Source organism: Xiphophorus hellerii, chromosome 1 (genome assembly GCF_003331165.1).
Source record: "Xiphophorus hellerii strain 12219 chromosome 1, Xiphophorus_hellerii-4.1, whole genome shotgun sequence".
Lineage (NCBI taxonomy): Eukaryota > Metazoa > Chordata > Actinopteri > Cyprinodontiformes > Poeciliidae > Xiphophorus > Xiphophorus hellerii.
Window position 1 is genome coordinate 375,620 of NC_045672.1, and position 20,509 is coordinate 396,128.

The 20,509-nt window shown below is 43.2% G+C and overlaps 1 protein-coding gene across 10 annotated transcripts in view; it reads right to left on the minus strand.

The window, feature by feature from the left end:
* agrn (agrin) overlaps positions 1-20,509 on the minus strand; it is a 466,151-nt gene that overhangs the window by 60,567 nt on the left and 385,075 nt on the right. For 9 of the 10 annotated variants that reach the window (XM_032562688.1, XM_032562681.1, XM_032562697.1 and 6 more), the window contains 5 exons: positions 20,043-20,167; positions 19,827-19,932; positions 12,242-12,610; positions 8,415-8,540; positions 2,089-2,216 (listed from right to left, as the gene is read on the minus strand). In XM_032562688.1, the coding sequence (XP_032418579.1) occupies positions 2,089-2,216; positions 8,415-8,540; positions 12,242-12,610; positions 19,827-19,932; positions 20,043-20,167 (854 nt within the window). The remainder of the gene's footprint in view (positions 1-2,088; positions 2,217-8,414; positions 8,541-12,241; positions 12,611-19,826; positions 19,933-20,042; positions 20,168-20,509) is intronic. The other variant, XM_032562732.1, reaches the window with a different exon arrangement.

Sequence of the window (20,509 nt, forward strand, 5' to 3'; positions counted from 1 at the left end):
TTCATGTTATGATCTGGCCATCCCTAGACGAGTCGTAACACGCCAATGGTGCCAAGTTACGACATATACATATATACTGTATATATACACTGCCTGACCAAAAAAAAAGTCGCCACCTGGATTTAACTAAGCAAATAGGTACAAGCCTCCTATTGGATAAGTACTGCATAGGCGATTATCTTTCAGCTGGCAACAAGTTATTTAACCCCAGCTGATGCAATGAGTAACTCCTCATTTCTTAAACAACCATGGCAAAAGACACATCCTGTGGTCGTGGAAAAGACGTTAGTCTGTTTAAGAAGGGTCAAATCATTGGCATGCATCAAGCAGAGAAAACATCTAAGGAGATTGCAGAAACTACTAGAATTGGGTTAAGAACTGTCCAACGCATCATTAAAAACTGGAAGGATGGTGGGGAACCATCGTCTTCCAGGAAGAAATGTGGTCGGAAAAAAATCCTGAATGATCGTGATCGGTGATTACTTAAACGTTTGGTCAAATCAAATCGAAGAAAAACAACAGCAGAACTCAGGAGTATGTTTAATTGTGAACGCAAAAGCATTTCCACACGCACAATGCGAAGGGAACTCAAGGGGTTGGGATTGAACAGCTGTGTAGCCGTAAGAAAACCTCTAATCAGTAAGGCTAACCAGAAAAAAAGGCTTCAGTTTGCTAGGGAGCATAAAGATTGGACTCTGGAGGAATGGAAGAGGGTCATGTGGTCTGATGAGTCCAGATTTACCCTGTTCCAGAGTGATGGGCGCATCAGGGTAAGAAGAGAGGCAGGTGAAGTGATGCACCCATCATGCCTAGTGCCTACTGTACAAGCCTGTGGGGGCAGTGCTATGATCTGGGGTTGCTGCAGTTGGTCAGGTCTAGGTTCAGCAACATTGTGTGCCCAAAGAATGAGGTCAGCTGACTACCTGAATATACTGAATGACCAGGTTATTCCATCAATGGATTTTGTCTTCCCAAATGGAACGGGCATATTCCAAGATGACAATGCCAGGATTCATCGGGCTCACATTGTGAAAGAGTGGTTCAGGGAGCATGAGACATCTTTTTCACACATGGATTGGCCACCACAGAGTCCAGACCTTAACCCCATTGAGAATCTTTGGGATGTGCTGGAGAAGGCTTTGCGCAGTGGTCAGACTCTCCCATCATCAATACAAGATCTTGGTGAAAGATTAATGCAACACTGGATGGAAATAAATCTTGTGGCACTGCAGAAGCTTATTGAAACAATGCCACAGCGAATGCGGGCTGTAATCAAAGCTAAAGGCGGTCCAACAAAATATTAGAGAGTGTGACCATTTTTTGGTGGCGACTTTTTTTTTGGCCAGGCAGTGTATATACGTATATATATACAGTATATACAGTATATATACAGTGGAAGCAACATAAAATATTAAAAGTCCAAGTTTGATCTGCTTAAGTATTATCACAATTTAGTGAATCTGAAGTAAGAATACTAAAAATCTTTATTTTTCTTGACATACTGATCAAATGTTTCACAAACAGTAGTCAGCATAAGAACACTCTAGTCCAGCTCTTTATCATACAGTTTAAATGTTTTTCTAATTCTAAGTGGTCCAAAAAGCCTTAAGGAGCAATTAAAATGTTGCTTTTCTGTGTTTCCATAGTTACAATACACATTTAGAAATAGATTTTGTGTTTTACACAGTCTCTGGTTAATTTTGGATTATTTGGTCCAAATATTTCAGATTTTTAAACATTTTTCTGGCGTGTCCAAACCATGATGCCCTGGGTGGAGAGCCCTTACACCCAAATAAAAACTCTCAACAAAAGTAACTAAAAATATTGTTTTGGAGTGCTGAAATATTTGATTGAAATGAGTTTTTTCTGTATGTTAGACGTTTTATCTTCACATTGTCACTTTGTTTTTTGAATAAACCACAATATAAGAGATTAAGCAGTGAAGTTAAACAGGATACAGTTCAGGGAAACTGCTTACACTAGCAGAAGAGTTTATCCAAAAACAGATGATAAAAAGTCAACGGTGCAAATCAGCTAGAAATGCTTCCTGGCCTGAACTCTGAATACGAACAGCACTTTTGGACTTACAGCGCTCTCTATGCTGCGGGCTGTCTCTCCAAACAGCTCAGACTTGGGGTCCTCCATCTCAGGGGTGTAGAAAATCTCCTGGTCATCCACCTGGTCGAGGTGCAGGAAGCCCGAGAACTTCATGGTGGCTGAAGGCAGAAAGCGATGAGGTGAGACATTTAGAGCACATGCAGCTTTTCCCATCATAGTCTCTGCCTTCACATGGTGCTGCTGGTTTCTGGGGCAGTGCCAGGTCAGGGTGAGTGATGGATCGTGAGTTTGTGTGTGTCTGACAGGGTGGGTGGTGTTAGTGAGGGAGCTGCTGATCACCCCAGAGGGGTGCTTCTGCAGTTTGACCGATAAAGATTAAGAAAGGGAAGTGGAGGAGGACGAGGTGAAGAGTGGAAATATGACAGAAGAGAAGGCAAACAGGGAAAATGGTCCAGTTTTACCAGATCCAGGCTCATCCCAAAAGCTGACTGTGGTATAGAAGGCTGGGTAGAGAAACAGCAGGTTAGACACAGAACAAACTTGACACACACAGACATATACACACACAGAGCTGGCAAAAAGCATATGAGAGCCGAGCAGCTGATTAGAACCCCCACACCACCAGGGGGCCACCAACAGCACCAGGCCAGCATGATTTTATATATATATATATATACAGTATATATATATATATATATATATATATATATATATATATATATATATATATATATATATATATATATATATACACTTAAAACAACACTGAGTAATACAAACTAAATGCTAATACACATGGAAAAACTATTGCAGTATTATGTTTATAGGTTTTACACAAATAAAATACTAATCATTTCCTGTTGGGGAAATATATCAACCTATTTACTTGTTTACTTTAAATCCAGTGTTTATCAGCTGATGTTACTTTTAAATAATTAAAATAATACGGCTCATTTAAATACCACTCTGCAGTTCAAAATTCAATTTTCTTAGTTTGCTACGCCTGTAAGGTTAAAATCAACAGCCATAATAACACAGGTACCATGTAAGCTAATTACAGATTATGCTAATGCTAATGATAGCAGGTATGTTACACACACAGAATAGCTTAGGAATCAGAAGGATCTGGTTTTGCTATAGGGGCCCAAATGAAATTCTGCTTAGGCCAGAGAAAGGCTTGGGCCGACCCTGTAAATACACAAAGCAGGCACAGACATGGTGAGGAGAAAATAGCCTGAAGGTGCTTTGAATAGGCCCTTCTCCCACGAAGAGAGCCTCAACCTTGGAGTGCTGTGTTGTCCAACATATATCAACTTTTTATATGCCCTCTTCATGCTAGTGCCGCGAGAAGGGGGCTTGAAATAAAGCGAGAAGGTGTTTTTGTGTGTGCGTGCGTGTATGTCGAGTGAAGAGTAGCGCGAGAGGTGGCGGTGCCGTGGATCCATGCCGCTTGTAATCAGCAGAACAAATTGCCCAAATCAATCATCGCTGCCCCTGCCTGAGCAACGGCACAGAGTATGGGGAAGAGCACTTGTATGATTATCATGAGAGATAGCCGTAATTGTCTCCTTAATGCCGGCAGACCGACGGCTGACACAGTCTGGTATAAACCGCAACGAGAAGGGACGCGCAGCCCGGCGGCTTACGGCGCGACCGAGGGCAGCGCGCATCGATTCAGGATGTGACGGCGGCCATAAAGCAGAGTCAAATGGCCGCACTTCGGTTGGCCTGGAGACGGTAAAGAAAGCGAGGGAACGGCGAGTCGCATCGGACATTTAATCTGGGAAAAAGACGAATAGAGGGGCGATTTTCCAGGCCGCTTCCATAAAGGACGTAAAGAGAGAAAGATATATAAAGAAGAGAGGGAAGAAAGGAGGGACAGAGCTGTTCGCCTATCAGATTGTAGTGAACTGTAAAAGGTAATGGATCTGCAAGATGGCGTTGGACGGGTTTAGCATGCTGCAGTAGAGCTTAAGGTCAAGTAATGCAACAGAAATGAAAATTGTCTATTACGTCCATATAAAACACCTTGTTAAAAGGAAACAGAATTACATCGGTTTTTAAACAGACGAATAAAAACCAAACTACACAGCTCAGAAACTTTTCCACATTTTGTCACATTATAACCATATATTTCAATGTATTTTATTGGGTAAGTTGAAGTGGAATCAACGTAATATATGGCTTTTCCACTCTTTTACAGATAAAAAAGGAAATTACTCTGACACCCTTTAACAGAATACAGCGAACCAAAGTGCCGCTAGACGCAGGGGTGTCAAACTCCAGTCCTCAAGGGCCGCTGTCCTGCAACTTTTAGATGTTCCTCTGCTGCACCACACCTGAAGAGAATACTTAGGTCATTAGCAAGGCTCTGGAGAACTGATCTACACAAGGAGGAGGTAATTAAGCCATTTAATTCCAGCGTTTTGTACCTGTGGAACATCTAAAAACTGCAGGACAGCGGCCCTCGAGGACTGGAGTTTGAGACCTGTGCGCTAGAGGAACCAAATAAAGAGTAGTTTGGTATCAATATAATTTCATCTGTTCTGTTAATGTTGTTAACGAACAAACGGCGTCATGAAGCACAACCAGCAGCCAGCTCAGGGAGAAGCGTCTACCATCCCACAAAGGAATACGCAGCTACTTTTCATATGAATATGAAAATGCTCCAATATTTGACACGAAGCTGAAGTTGGTTTCTATTGCCAAATTTCAACTGACTGACTAAGGTTGACTTATTCTGCAATCATTTTACTCTGTAGATGTGGAAAACCTCAAAAGATTTGAACTTTTCCTTTTCTCTTCACAACCATTCCAGACTTTGCTCACATAAAACCCAAATAAAATCATTCAAGCTTGTGGTTGTAAGGAAACAAAATGGGGGAAAGATTTCCACAGTTTACACTCTCCAAGGTCGGCGAATGCCCAAAACAAGACTCTCAGAGTTAATTTCAGCATTTGATGTCTCAATAAAATGTGGAACAAAAAATAATTAGTCCTTCTTCTGTCACTGTAGCAGAGATGTCAATGCTTGATGAGACGGCAGCCGAAGCATTCGGGGATGTATCATTTCATTACTAATGAGGGGAAGATCACCCGAGGCCGTCTTACAGGGGAAAGAGATCCAGCTGTATTGATCAATCAATCGCTCAGCCTGAATTTATTGGGAACACTTGAGCTGAATGAAGTATTGATCGCTGCTGCACCGTCTTTTGTTTGCCGAGATAAATATTTACAAGCTTTGGGATGATTTGTTGTAATGTTCATCTTTCAGCTAAAACCTGCTTTCACTCAAAGTCAAAGGTCACTGAATTCCTCCCTCGTGTTTGTTTAGCTATAAATTCTGCGGATGAAACAAACATGGAAGGTCGCGTCTTGAGATCATGTCATGGCTATAAACTCTGCTGGTTTACTGGGAGACTCTCGGACCTTCCGCGAGCCAGAAATGCAACTCCTCACTCTAATTTGTGGCCTCGACTCTCGCAAGTCATGACCTAGAGCTCCCCCGGGAGCCGAGAGAATCCCTCTTTTCACAATCCGTCAAATAACCCAGCACCGGGGACAGATTGAGGCAGGGAGCTGGAGGGAGTCAAAGGCTGGAGAGGCAAAGAGTGGGAAAAAGAAGCCCTTTATCTTCATGAATGGGCTGTGGCAGAAAGCACTGATTGGTACAACGGCGCTGCTCGCCCTCTGGTAGTCTCTTGGCTCTCCCTGCGCTCAACTCCAAAGAGAAATGAGCTGATGCAAGAGTGGTTTGAGATTGACTCGGCTGAGGCTGAAAGAGTGAGAGGCGGCTCAGGCAGCCGATGGTGAAGGTAAAGTATCTGTGAGTACCCAGGGATGAAGAAGAGCTGAATGAAAGGCAAAGCAGAGACACATGGAAGCCAAAACACAGGATCGCAGTGAATAAAGTGGCACCAAAATGTAACATTTGTCTGATTTCATGATGTGCATGGAAGTTTACTATAATTTAGGCCTTAAGAGATGGATTTGAATAATTGTTTTTCTCTGGGTGAAGAAGTTTGAGTTTACTGTGGTAAACTCGTAACGTTGATCCCTCTCCATTCATATCTGGATCGATGACCACTCGACCGTCTGCTCCTCAGCGACTGGCAAAATCTGAGCATATGAAATTACAAGCTCATGTCCTTTTTTAAATACAAAAATTAACCTTTTGTTACGTTCTATAGTGAATGCTCAATCATTTGTAGCAAAGGAAGCATCTGCAGTGAAAAAATACTTTTAACATCAACATGTCAAAAGTTCAGCTTTCTGCTTGGCTTAACATCAGTGTAGTGGAGAGATGATCTACTCTTTGTGGTATTGTTAATACCACAATTATTAACCAATTAACTGGTTAATAATTGGATAGCAAAAAGTGATTAATAGGAGATTCTGTTTTTATATAATTTGAACCAGGTGAAGATAAACTTTGCCATTAAAAGAGTTATGGGTAGAACACTTGACAGTTTTGGCTGAATCAGTGATGAGGATATATTGCTCTTTCAGCCAAATTGATTCTTTGAGTTTGTATAGTCCAGTTAATGATTCATTGGTTACTAAATTAGTAGACGATTATTTCAATAATCGATTAATCATGATTAATCTGAATAAGCCCTCTCAGAGAGTGAAGGTTAGGGTCATGTGTCTGATACTGCTGGCTGTTCCAGCAGGACAATGATCCCAAATAGAAACAAACCAGCAGGTTAACATGAGGCTTCTGCTCAAACCTGTTCAACATGCTGACTGGAAACATGCTCAACATATGAATGAAAACCAACCAATTTAAATGAATTCAAGACAAGAAGAGACAGAACTATCCCTCAAATCTGCAGTTAATTCAAACTGGTACAACTCATTAAAACTATTTGTTAAATAATCACCAGGAAATAAAAGCCACTGAAATGCATCACTGAAAATGAAAACATCATGGTGGGCAGATGTAAACGTGTTTATATCAAACCTAGCTTCATTAAGACCAACAACATCTCCAACCAGCTGTCAATTAGAATTTAATGTACAGAAATCAGATGATTTAAAATGTGCAGAGTCAAAACAGACCACCTGTTCTCTCTGTTAGAAGCAGATGGAGTGGCAAAAAAATCCCTTCACTCAACATGCAAAACGTCTGTTTACATAAAAACAAAATATAAGAAGGACCTCTGCTTTAAAACCCACAGAGACGGTGGCAGAAATTCCCCAGACCCAGCCAACAGTGACCCAGGTTTGCCCTTGATGTGGTTTGCTTCACTTTATTGATCATAAGCTCTTCTCTTAACACCAGGCTGTTTATCTGTTTTATTTGGAGCATCGTAAACTGAAGGTCACGCTGCACACGCATGCTCAACATTCATCAGTGTTTGCTCAATTCATCATCATCTGTGGCAAAATAAGCAACACTCAGCAGCACTCATGTAACACAGAGTTAGAGAGGGGCAACAATCTGCTTTAATCTGATTAAATCATTCAAATGTCAGCCAGCTGCAGCAGACATGAACTATGAACCAAATGCATGTTCAAGAACATCTCACTTCATTACAATACCACTAAACTGCCTCAGTGATTCAGTTTAAAACAGATTCATTCCACACACGACAATATTCAATTTATCAAAAAATGTAAATCTTGCATATTACCGATTAAAAGAAAAAAGGAATTTATCAGAGAAACGTTGAGTTTCAGCCTCACAATCATGGAGAACACTGCTGGTCCTCCACAAGGAGGAGAAGACAACAAAGGTAATTGTTTAAGACGATGGCTGTTCACAGACTTCTGTATGTAAAAATAACAAAAAGTTGAGTGGAAGGAAAAACGTAAGCAAGGGATGTGAAGCAAAGTTCAATAAATTGGCAGAATCATATGTTTTCCAAATAGTTCCATTTTATAGCACAATCGACTAACTATGCTACTTTCATGGTTATAAAAATGCTGCATATATCAAATATAACTTAATCTGATTTAGCAAACTGACGTCTTGAAATTGTGCCTCTGTCTCTTAAGAAGCTCCTGCTCTTTCTGATGCTCTGCCTTCACACAGCATCTCTGTACTAAACCTTAACGCCTGAAGTGTTTCCCCGACGAGCTCAGCCGTTCCTCCAGGCATTTGCTTGGTGAATTTGGGGTTTTGAGGTTAACAGGAATACATGGATGAACTAAATTAATCTGTGTTTAATGACTGTGTGTAATGGGAGCTACAGTTCCTGAACAGACTTATAGAAATTGATTTTTCAATTATCTCCTAATCTGTTGAGATGCTTCAATAAAAACAGTTATTGAACAGAGCAGAGACAGACAGCAGGTCTGAGATCAGTGGAAGTGCTCTTCTTCAGGACCCTGCATGTCGATTGTCGACTTACGGGGGCAGTTGGTACCCTCTGGGGTGCTGGATGGGGTCTTTCCGTCAGGACAGCAGCCGAACTCTGTGTTGTCACAGGAGGACCTCTCCTCGGCAGTGGCAGCAGCAGAACCTGCCACTGGCGAACCTGCAGGTGACACAAAGTCCTAATAAAAAATTCATTCAACTTTAGCAAAAAAATCATGAATATAAATCATTCTTTTTCCGAGAAGCTTGAAACTAGAACCTAAAAGATGTGTGCTGTTTTTGTTTTGCTGAGTTCCTCCTGCTCCTCCAGGTGTTTTTGCGTTTTTTTCTCTGTCTGCTGACCAATGATTGAGAGCTGAAAGAGGCATCTGTCAGGGGTGATTATATGGCATTTCATGGGTTCTGATTTTACAGCTGGAACTCATTTTGTCAGGCAGAAAACCCTTAATGGGCACTGTTGCCAGTCATGTCACACACAGAGCGCTTTAAATGATAGGGGAGTGTGATAACTGCTGACTGGCTGGCAGTTCCTCTCAAGGCGTCCAAGAAAAATCAAAAAGAAGAAAAAATCCCTACAGTGTCCTGTTACTGCTACTGCCACTGTGTTTCTGGCAATCTAGAGACATTAAGGACATAAAAGTGGTCAGACTTTCTCTACCCCAGGACTGAGACGCTGTCCACTCTCTTGTTGGCGGCGCAGGACCCGGTCTTGGCCGAAGCAGAGCGGTTTACGGCCGCACAGGGATTAGAAATGATCGCAGGCAGAAAAGGCTCGCAGCTAAACAAGCCGTAAAGACATCAAGGGGCAGGGACGTCCTACTCAAAGTCTCACGGTCAAGGGACGCGAGAGGGAGGAAGAAAGGTTATTGGGCGCATGTTGGAATGCGGTCTGCAGATTTACAGAGCATGAAGAAGAGGAGAAACAGAGCAGGAGAGCAAGGGCACTCTGTGTCCTGCAGGAGCAGAGCAGGATGTGAACACACAGATGCAGACAGACGGGAGTCAGAAAAAAACAGAAACAAACACACTTCTGACTGACTTTAAATTCACATACGTGCAAATTGAACAAGACAAGAATCAGAGACAGAAAAATAAACAGGACAAAACACAAGAGACCAGACTTTTCTACCTGTTAGCATCTGTGTTAAAATCACATTTGTTCACACTAACAGACAAATACCTTCAAAAAGTATTCAGACAAACTGAACTTTTCAAATTTGTCTCATTATAACTGACATATTTTACTGGGATTTTATGCAACAGAGCAACACAAGGCAGAACATAATTATGAAGCAGAAGGAAAATAATGGATGACTTTCTTTTTTAACAGATAGGAGGTTTGGGGATACATCTGGACTTTTATTCTGATAGTTCTTAAAGGGGCAGTATTATGTAATCTTGACATTTTAGAGCTTTACATAATGTTATGATATTATTTCCTCATCAGAAACAAACCTGGAGTTTTGTTTTGATTCTTTCATGCATGTCTGAGAAATCCTTTAATCTCCATGACAACCATTCAGCTGTGCAAAACGCCTGGGAGGACCTAGCTCCACCTCACAGAGCAGCTCTCCCACTCAGCTCCTTCAGACTAGCCAGCAGCAATTGGCAAACATCTGCTGAGCTTGTTATAGGAGCTGAGAAACACTGGTTAAAACATTAACGGGTTAATAGAGCCATGTTGAGATGAGCTTCAGAAAGGGCAGGAGTTTCTTAAAGAGACAGAGGCCCAATTTCAAGGCATTAAATTACAAAGTGAAATTTCTTTTAAATCATATTTGATATAGCATTTTCATGACCACTGAAAGTGAGTTGACTGTGCTCTAAAATGATTCTATGTTGCTGAAAAACATAATACTGCCCCTTTAACAATATTTAGTTTCTGTCTTCAGAAGTGACCTGTCATCTGTCAGATGTTGGTCAGAGAATAATCGGCATCATGACGGAGCACAGCAGAAAGAGCAAGGGTCAGGGGGAAAATCCTCAGCTCTGGTCAACAAACATGAGGGAACCAGGACAAGAAAAACTATTGTACAAAGAAAGTCATAAAAACCTCTGTTTCTTTATAGTTTGGTTTTGGACAGCTCAATTGGTAGGAAAAATATTTTTTAAAAAGCCTATTGGTTTCAGCCTGAAAACACATAAAATAAATCAAAACAACAAAATAAAACTCCAGATGCCATTGTTTCATTCTGTTGTTAAAATCTGCAGCAAAATATTAGATGAAAGCCTATTTTTTACTTTATATAATAAAAAGCTCTTCTCAGTTCTGTTAGATTAATGAACAAAGTTATTAAGAGCCACTGAAAGGTCACAGGTCACAGTCCGACGAACTAGGTTGATGTTTCAGTCTCTAGATGCACAGAATGATGGAAACATACAGCCAAACACAAACAATTACAGCAGATTCTATTTTCAAATCTTCCTTTCATTTCAGTTTCTACATCACAGAAATAGAAAAATCCCCAGGCAGTTTGAAGTTGTAAAATTTAAAAACTTCAATAAGTATGATTACTTTTGCAAGGCACTATAAATACATATGCATACAGCAAGATGAAATAAATTGGGGCGTGCTGTGGTGGCGCAGGGGGTTAGCACGCCCCACGTTTGGAGGCCTTAATCCTCAACGCGGACGTCGCGGGTTCGACTCCCGGTCCCGACGACCTTTGCCGCATGTCTTCCACCCTCCTTCCTGTCTGTCTACGGTAGAAAAAATACGAGCCACTAGTGCCGCAAAAACTCTTCGGAGAAAAAAGATAAAATAAATTAGAATATGCTTTCAGGTGAGGCCAGCTGGTCAGATTAAAAGTACTTTTGAAAATAACAACCTTTAAGCAGGTGTTAAACATACTTTTCATTTAGACCATATATCTGAGTTAAATGTTTTTTTAAATGGTTTGATGTGATATTCTGAATGTAAAAGTCATTTTTTATTATCTGTAAGTGGAACATCATAATAATTAACATAAAGGAGCATTTCAAACATCCATCTTGTGTGTGGAATTAATCTACAAAATGTTTCACTTGGTGAAGTATCCGGCTTTGCATGATATTCTAATGTATAGCCTGAGCTGCAGAGCCACTGAACACACACTGTGCCTCACAGCAGCTCCCTGCTCTCCGCTCAGCCTCTGGTCAACAGGCGTGGAGGAAGCACAGTGCCACTCCATCAGGCCTGTCCTGTCACTGCGAGCCGCCAAGCCATGCTGATGGATGGATGAGACCCAACATCAGGAAAGAATAAAAGAAGAAAGAAGGTCTAATTGGAAAGCCTGGGCTGGAAAAGCAGCAGCCCAGTCAAGAGGCGCAAAGACTCCAGACTAGTCATGTGACAAGGAGCAATGGCGCTGCAAGCGCTCACAGCTGGACCTTGGAGTGGCATCAGCCTGTCGGGTCAGGCTCCAGAGATCCACAGACTTGGCCCAGCGGTCTCTTCTATTTGTGGTGCTGGGAGTGTATTTTACAGAGCCTGGCTTTACTCTGTGAAGCTGCTGAGGGGAGAGAGGGAGGGGGAGGGGGGAAACAGACAGCAGGTGATGGAGCTACAGTGAACCATGCAAATACTTTCTGTCTGAAATGGAGATATACATCTTTTGCAATTGAAAAAAAAGACAGTAACAGCATTGTGAAGATTTCTTCTCCTCATCTGTCTGGCTTTGAAGTTTTTTCTCCAGCAAAATCTATTTGCATACAATTACACAAGCCTTGCTTCCTATTTTTAGTTTCTAATTAGCAGATGATGGTATGAATGTGTTATGATGTCAGCTAATGATTGATTCTGAATTTTTCCAAACCCTCCAGATAAACCCAACCTCCCACCTAACAGGATTATGGAGAATGAAGTGAAAAGCAGTGATTTACCGCCAGAATCGTCTGAACCGCTGGCCTCCGACTGGACGCCACTACCAACATCCTCATCCCGTCCGTCCTCCTCTTCTTCGTCACCGCTCGGGTCGCCGCTGCCCGAGCCCTCCAGGGGGCTCGGGGTGGCAGAGGCGGATGGCTGGATGCGGCTGGATGGAACGCGGCCGGGGGTGGAGGTGGAAAGGACGGCGTTGGTGTCAGGCGGCTCCATGGACGCTAGCTGGGCCGTCATTGGAGGCGGGATGGCATACACCATGTTAGAGATGAAGGGGTCGGGGGTGGTAGTGATGACGGCCGTTGAGGCTGGGCCGGGGGTGGTGGGCGGAGGGTTGGGGGTGGGTCGGTCTGCCGGGTCATAGATGCTTTCTGGTGAAGGGAAGGGGAGGAAGCAAGGAATGGATGAATGGCTGAGCAAAGATGGAAATGTTTGATTTTGCTACACTTTTAATAAAACCTTAAAGAGACCAGATGAAAATCTCTGTCTTCTAGCGAGGCTTACCAATAAAACCACACACACACACACACACACACCCGCACACCTGGCAACAATGGATGAATGTTTACCTCTCAGTTCAGTCTTGCAACACCAGGAGTATTATCACTTTTATTTACATTAAATTATTTTATTAGATTTCCAATCAACTTTCCTTGCAGCAGAAAACTATTCCCACAGCATAATTCTGCCATGTTTTACCAAGGTAAAGGTTATATTCAGGGTGACACCATCAGTGGTAGACACTGCTAGCTGAGACATTAGTTGTGCTAAAACTTTATAAAACTAGATTAGCCCTTTAGACTTTATCTTAGAAAATGTATTTATGAAAAAGTTAAGTGTGCTAAATGTTTTCAAAGTTAGCTAGAATGCTAAATGAAAATTAGCTACGCTATTAGCACCTAAGCAGTAAGCTACTGCTGATACACCATAGAGCTAAATTCAACCATGTTGACACCCAAAGCCTCCACAAATCAAAGTTTATTCAACGGAAAATTTATAAAACAGCTAAATAAATTAGCTTCTGATTTCTTCTGGAAATAATAATTTTAGTAGAAGCTAAATAGCCTAAATGTTTTCAAAGTTAGCAAACATGCTCGACAAAAAATTAGTCTAAGTGTGTGCCTCAAGTGGAGGAGTTTAAGTATCTCGGGATCTTGTTCACGAATGGGGGAAGAAGGGAGCGGGAGATTGACAGGCAGATTGGCGCAGCGTCTGCCATGAAGCGGGCGCTGTACCGGTCCATCGTGGTGAAGAGAGAGCTGAGCCAAAAAGCGAAGCTCTCGATTTACAGGTCGATCGAGCCGCTGCTCCTTCACATCGAGAGGAGCCAGTTGAGGTGGCTCGGGCATCTGGTCAGGATGCCTCCTGGACGCCTCCCTGGTGAGGTGTTCCGGGCATGTCCCACCGGGAGGAGGCCCCGGGGAAGACCCAGGAAACGCTGGAGGGACTATGTTTCTCGGCTGGCCTGGGAACGCCTCGGGATTCCCCGGAGGAGCTGGAACAAGTGGATGGGGAGAGGGAAGTCTGGGGCTCCCTTCTGAAGCTGCTAGCCCCGCGACCCGACCCCGGATAAAGCGGAAGAAAATGGATGGATGGATGGATGGATGGTGTGCCCACCACTGCTTTCCATCCACACTTTTTGTTGACCAATGTGTGTTAGTCTGTAGTCTTAAGGTAATACATTATATTTCGTAGTTGTGACAAAATGTGAAAAAAATCACACATCTGAGGGATACAGACTGAATTAGACGAGTTTAGTTTCTCCAGCTCTCAAATATGCTATTCCTATACATATGCTTGTGTAGGTAGGCAGAAGACCTACATGCAGCATCGTGTGCAAGCCTATGAATTATATATCCAAATTCAAATGCTGCCCTGCAGTAGCAAAGCTTTAATCACCAACAGCCAGTGCCTACGGTGATGAATGATTGATAGAAATGGGGCAAAAAAGCCGGCTTTGCTCTGGCTTCAAAGATGGCAGGCTGCTGCTCGCAGAGAGCTCGAGCCCCATCAACGGCACCGCTAACGCGTTGCTGTCAACACATGCACACAAACACGTATGCAACGCTTAAAAAGAAAACAACAAAAAAATACAACTCCATATGAGGAGGAAGAGGAGAACCTCTGTGTAAAGAGACCATCATTACCAATGCAAAAAAGCTCAGGTGCAAAAAGACAAACTGTCTGCGATGAAAGAAAGATAAATAGGACAAAAACTCCTGAGGGTGACGAGCGGGCGGGCGGGCGGCGTGCTGAGGAAAGGAGTGACAACATTGTTATTTTTCTACTTCACATCCCGGGAGAGAAGAAGCGTCTTAGCAAGAGGATGGAAGAAAACCAGCTCTGTAGATTTCCACCTCATTAGGATTCGCCTAACACTACAGTATGTGTAAGACTTAATTACAGCGCTATAATTACAGAGTTGATCAGCAATTATTTACCGAGGTGTGAAATGTGATACCTACAGAGACAGCAGAATGCCTCAGAGAGACTGCTTTAAGAGCTGCACAGATAACTGCTGGTGGGAGAGATTCAGAGCGCGGTTCAAGGAGCGTTGATGCTATCGCCAAGAAAGATGGAATGGCGTGCCTTTCCCCTCGGCTACACCTGTCAGTCAGGTGCCAAGCTCAGCGTCGAGGGGCTGCATGGATCCAGAGAAAAATGTTTGTGGGATATCAGCAGGAAACTTCATGATGTGGGATAAGCAGAGATAAGCACATGTTTGAAAGATCCTAGAAGTCTCAGCAGACACGTCAGATTTACCAGTCCATTTAGCTGTTTCTGCTGCTTTGCTTCCTCTGGGAAGAACAATGGACGGTAATGTTAGAGGGCGGAGAGAAGGAAACAGAACCACTGTGTTCTCAGCATGCTTTCTACCATATTATTACTGAAAGGTGGTTATTAAGATCTTCACAATGTCAGGAGGCAAGGAAACCCACAAAGGAAAGTTGGACAACCTCTAGAGTGTTTAAATCAGACAATAAAAAGGGTTAAAAAGGTAGCAGCAGCAGCAGCTGGTGAAAAGTCACAACAGAAAACGGGTTTGAACAACGTGAGATAAACTCCCAACATGAAGGAAGGATGGAGGAATCAGCAGAGCCCTGACTAACACGCAACATGAGGGCTATAAGCAGCATATGTCCGCCGCTCCTGCCAATGCTCCGCAAACCTACAGGTGATACCGACAGATGGGAGAGGCGGGGCTGGTGGCAACCCACTGGTCGTCTTCTTCCAGCAGTGATTTGCTCATCGGTGCAAATGCCTCCCCACTGGAGGCTGCCACTGTGGCTGCTACTCAATTTTACAGGATTTCTGAGATAACTCAGAGTTTTGGATGAATTAAATATGAAGACCACTGGATTTGTATTTTAATCTGACAAGAAAACCTAATTTGTTTCATAGGAATTTCAACTTAAACAACTGTTTGCCATAACATAACATAATAAGGTTTTTACGTCACTGTGAAGGAATTTTGAACTTTTCTTGTTAGCAGAATTGCTCTAATTCAGCCTCTACTGAGGAATTTTAGATTATTTAACTGAAGATCTGCAGGACTTTAGGCTTTTGTTCAACTTCCTCAATGTGCTTTTGGAGTATTTTTTGTAGTCAGGCCACTCCAGGATTCAGTGTTTTTCTGACGGTAAGCTCTCCAGACTGATGGATGCCTGGGACTTTGTTTCTCATCGGTTCTTGGATTCTGATCGAGGCAGGATGTTTGCTTTGTGAACATCCTGCTGTCTTCATACTGTCAGACAAGGTCTGTTTAAATGATTTCCACATGTCTGGCAGCAAGGAGACTGTAAATGTATCACAATGTAACCATCTCACATCAGTCGATAATTGTTGATTAGTTTTTGTTTTAAATATCTGGATGACCTTTCCTGTTTTATTCAGTTGTCCCTCCACATCATTGTTGTTGATTTCTAATCAGTTATGAGGCTCGGAGTGAAAACATGAAACTGCTGCTGCGCAAATTACTCAGCAGGTTGTTGCTGGGCAACCAGAGTAAATGAGTTGGTGCTACCAACCTTTCTTAGCTAGCCATGAGAGGTTGACCAGCTAAAGGCTTTTCCTCTGCCTACATCTCCCAGAATGGTGGGAAAATTCTATCAAACGTATTATCTATTAATATTGATCACCTATATATTGTTATTGACTTATTGTCCAGCCCTACCTGGGAGTAATTAATAAAATGAAATGTGGTTGGTCTCAATTCTTTCTTGATCTAACAAGGTGGGGCAATTATACCTCCACATAAGACCAAGTCAGTTTTAAAATCAATTTACATTGATCAAATTAAAATTTTGAGAACCACATTTTGAATTTAGGTTGTACTCTGAGGTTTCCAGTTCCCTCTTCCCCAGGGCTGCTTTTGGACTACAGAGGCTAGTTCCCTGCAGTCCAAACATTTTAACATTTTACTTACAACATTTTAACGTTTTATTTTACACCAGTGTCTCCAGTGACACGATGAAGCGATGTAAGAGGATCAATATCTGCGGGTGTTTAGGCACTTTGGCTCTGTGCTAGACCTCAGAGCAGCTTGTTGAGCATTAGTGCGCTGCGGCGCCGAGCGTCTGGCAACGGCGTCGGGAAACAGCAGGTAGGGAAAGCGGGGGGCGCTGCGGTGTGGAAATGGGCGGAGCAATATGCTAATTCGCACCCAGCCACACGTGAAATGAGCTGGAGATCCGACAACAGCAACCAGCGATGCAACCGCTTCCCATTGAAGACATGAACAGATCCTCTGATCCTCACCGTCTCCTCAGGGCTGGATGGAGAGAAACAGCATGCTGACAGCGGCGCTCCGTGTGTTGCTATGCTAGGTGAGAGATAACACACAACCCACATCTCCATTGCCAGGCAACAGAAGAATCAGAAACCAGACTGGATTTTGGCTCTTATCACAGCTGAACCCACCCACGGCACTGGATGTGTAATTACCAGATGTTCTGGGACTTATCCATGCCTGGTCTGTTTCTGATTTTCTCCCTGCTCCCAAACCTCCAGCCTGTCCTAGACCATCATGACGTCCTCACCTCCACTGGATACGGTCCTAACTTTGGGTCTGGTGAAAAAGCAATCTCTGACACTTTCGGGTCACTTGGTCTGTTTCCTATGGTGATGAGGTGAATGAACATTTTTTCCCCACAAAGCCTTCACACACCTGGCAGACACACAGCTGGCTCAGTTTCTTTTCTAGATTCCTGTTGAGATTCAAGCTGGCAGCTGCGCCACTTCTTCACTCTGCATGCAAGCTGCAGCCTTGGCACCATCCCAGCACCCATTACGGAGATCCGAACAATGTCCATCAACATCTGGACAGAAGAGAGCAGGAGCTACCCCCCCCCCCCCCCCCCCACCACCACCACCCTACACATGTTTTCTACATTTTCAATCACACTCTGACAAAGATTTGGCAGAACGCAGCCAGAGGATTCCCAGCCACAGTTTTACAGGAATTCATGTGTTATAGGAGGCCTGTCGCAATAAGTCATTCATCAATTAATCACAATATAAACTAACAGCAAATCAATATTGTTCTATACAAATGTAGTTTATTAGCCGGTGAGAGCACAAGCTTCCATTATTATACCTTTACCTTGATTTGAAAACGGTTTCCAACAACAATATTATCATTTATCACAATTTCTGGGAGGTTTGATTTAACTTCAGACAGTGAGGAAAAAATGTGTCTGTCTTTTTATTTGGTGTATGAAAATATCTGGTTTCAACTTTCAACATCATAACTTCATGATAAAACGGTGTACAGCAGGGGTCTCAAACTCCAGTCCTCGAGGGCCGCAGACCTGCAGTTTTTAGATGTGCCACAGGTACAAAACACTGGAATTAAATGGCTTAATTACCTCCTCCTTGTGTAGATCAGTTCTCCCAGTCTTGCTAATGACCTAATTATTCTCTTCAGGTGTGGTGCAGCAGAGGCACATCTAAAAGTTGCAGGACTGCGGCCCTCGAGGACTGGAGTTTGAGACCCCTGGTGTACAGTGAACCCTCGCTATACGAGGTTCACCTTTCATGGCCTCGCTGCTTCGCGGATTTTCTTTGTGCAGATTTCTGTGTCCTGATTGGCTAAACAGTCTCCGCGCTTCTTCTCTACCTGTGTGCCAATAATGTTACGGTATTTAAATATACATAATACAGCTTGGCAAATTTTGGCAAATATTTTTGCCCAGAAGAATAAAGAGTGACAACAACTACCGATAACTATGTTCTCCTCTCGAAAAAACTCACCTGCACCACAGGCTTCAGAAGAAAAAGCCACCAGAGAGCGGAGTCAGGCCGCAGCGTCACAGTCAGAGGAACAGTGAAATAGCGAGTCACAATTTGTCCTACTGTACTTCGTATTGATGATTAAAATTATTATTTTACTGCAGTTATTTGTAAGAAAGAGTTCTGTTTGTTAAAATGCTTAGGCCTGGCGTGCCGTGGTGGCGTAGGGGATAGCGCGACCCATATTTGGAGGCCTTGAGTCCTCGACGAGGCCGTCGCGGGTTCGACTCCCGGACCCGACGATATTTGCCGCATGTCTTCCCCCCTCTCCTTCCCCGTTTCCTGTCAGCCTACTGTCATATAAGGGACACTAGAGCCCACAAAAGACCCCCTGGAGGGGTAAAAAAAAATGCTTAGGCCTGAAAACGGGTTTTGTTCTTTGGTTTCAATGTAGAGTATTTAATTATGCTGTATAATAATTGTAAAAAATAAAGGTAACTACTTCACGGATTTCGCCTTTCACAGGTTCTTTTCAGAATGCAACCCGCACAAAAAACGAGGGTTCACTGTAGTTTGAATATCAAGCACTTTTCAAGACTTGATTTGGAAAATCAGAACTTTCCAAACCTTGAAAGTACCCAATTGAAATTCAAGCATTTTCAAGGATTTCAAGCACCTTAACGAACAATATAGAACAAAACAATGAAAGGCAGGATGGATTCTGGGAAACGTCTGCACCACAGCATCGCTCTAAGATGAGCAATCAGCAGCAAAAAATAAACCAATCCAATTTCAACATCCCATGCATTTCAGCCTGTGATTAGAGAAGATCAGATGATGTCACACTTCACTGCATCACTAAACCACAAGCTGCAAATCAGATGGCAACTAAACCCAGACAGACATTCTGCTAAATACATAGCCAGGCCCCACTGACTGGGCATGCTTACCTGAATCAGAAACCTGATTTAGGGCAGAGCCACAAACTTTCACTCTGGGGGCCAACAAGAGAATCTCGGCTTGGATTCTGTCTAGATTAGTTGTAATAAGTTGAGTCACTTTCTAACATCCAGAACCAGAACCATTGTCTGAACTCCAGCAAGTTGTCTCCACCAGGTTGGGAGGCTAACTGTTAGATTTGGTCGATTAGCTGTTTGTGTTAGAAACAAACTGAACAGGCGTACCTAATGTAATGGACAGTAAGTGCATGTGCTAAAATTAACTTTTACTTTTTGTCATTACACTCTGTGAGACAGAAAGCCGTAGTGGCGCAGACACAGCAGAGCTCCATCAGCGCAGCCTGACAGCAGCTGGCCGATGCTCGGCGTGATGCATGGAGGAATCACCCAGGCTCACCTGTGCACTGTCCAGAGTGCTGCACGGTAACATCCTTGTCCTGCCTGCAGGCGATGGTCCTCAGCTGGCACTGGTCAGCGTAGGTCACCCCATCTGAGCCGCACACCTGCTCCACAGTGACAGAGATGGAGGGATGGCAGCCGAGCCACATGTTAGCTCCCAAGGCCGCCGGCACTCCCAAAAAGATCAAACCCCTAGCCGCTTTGGAAGGCGTACCTTTGTCTTGTTTCTTAAGTCGCAGTCGGGCGGCGGGCACTGACAGTGGGCCTGGCCGTTTTCCTCCAGGCAGGCGGCGCCATAACTGCAGAGCAGCTCTTCACACGATGTAGGGGCATCAGGGCCTGTGGACGACACAGGTTTGATTTCTTACTGCCTCTGAACAGCCTGATGACAGAGGTGAGCAACAATACAATGATTGTTATGTTCTACTCTTCCATCATGACATGGGAATGAAAAATCGGTATTTTTAGAGGAATAAGGAAACTCACTTCTTTTATCTTTTTTAAATCTAACAAATGCTACAGCTTTTGTTAGATTATTAATTATTTTATCATATAAAAACACTGCATGAAAAATTATCTTATTGCTGGTAGTTTTTTTCCCCACAAAGTTCCCCACAAACTGCCAGGCATCCTGTGTGTGTGTATATTCTATTATTACAGCTTCACCTTATGCTTTACTGT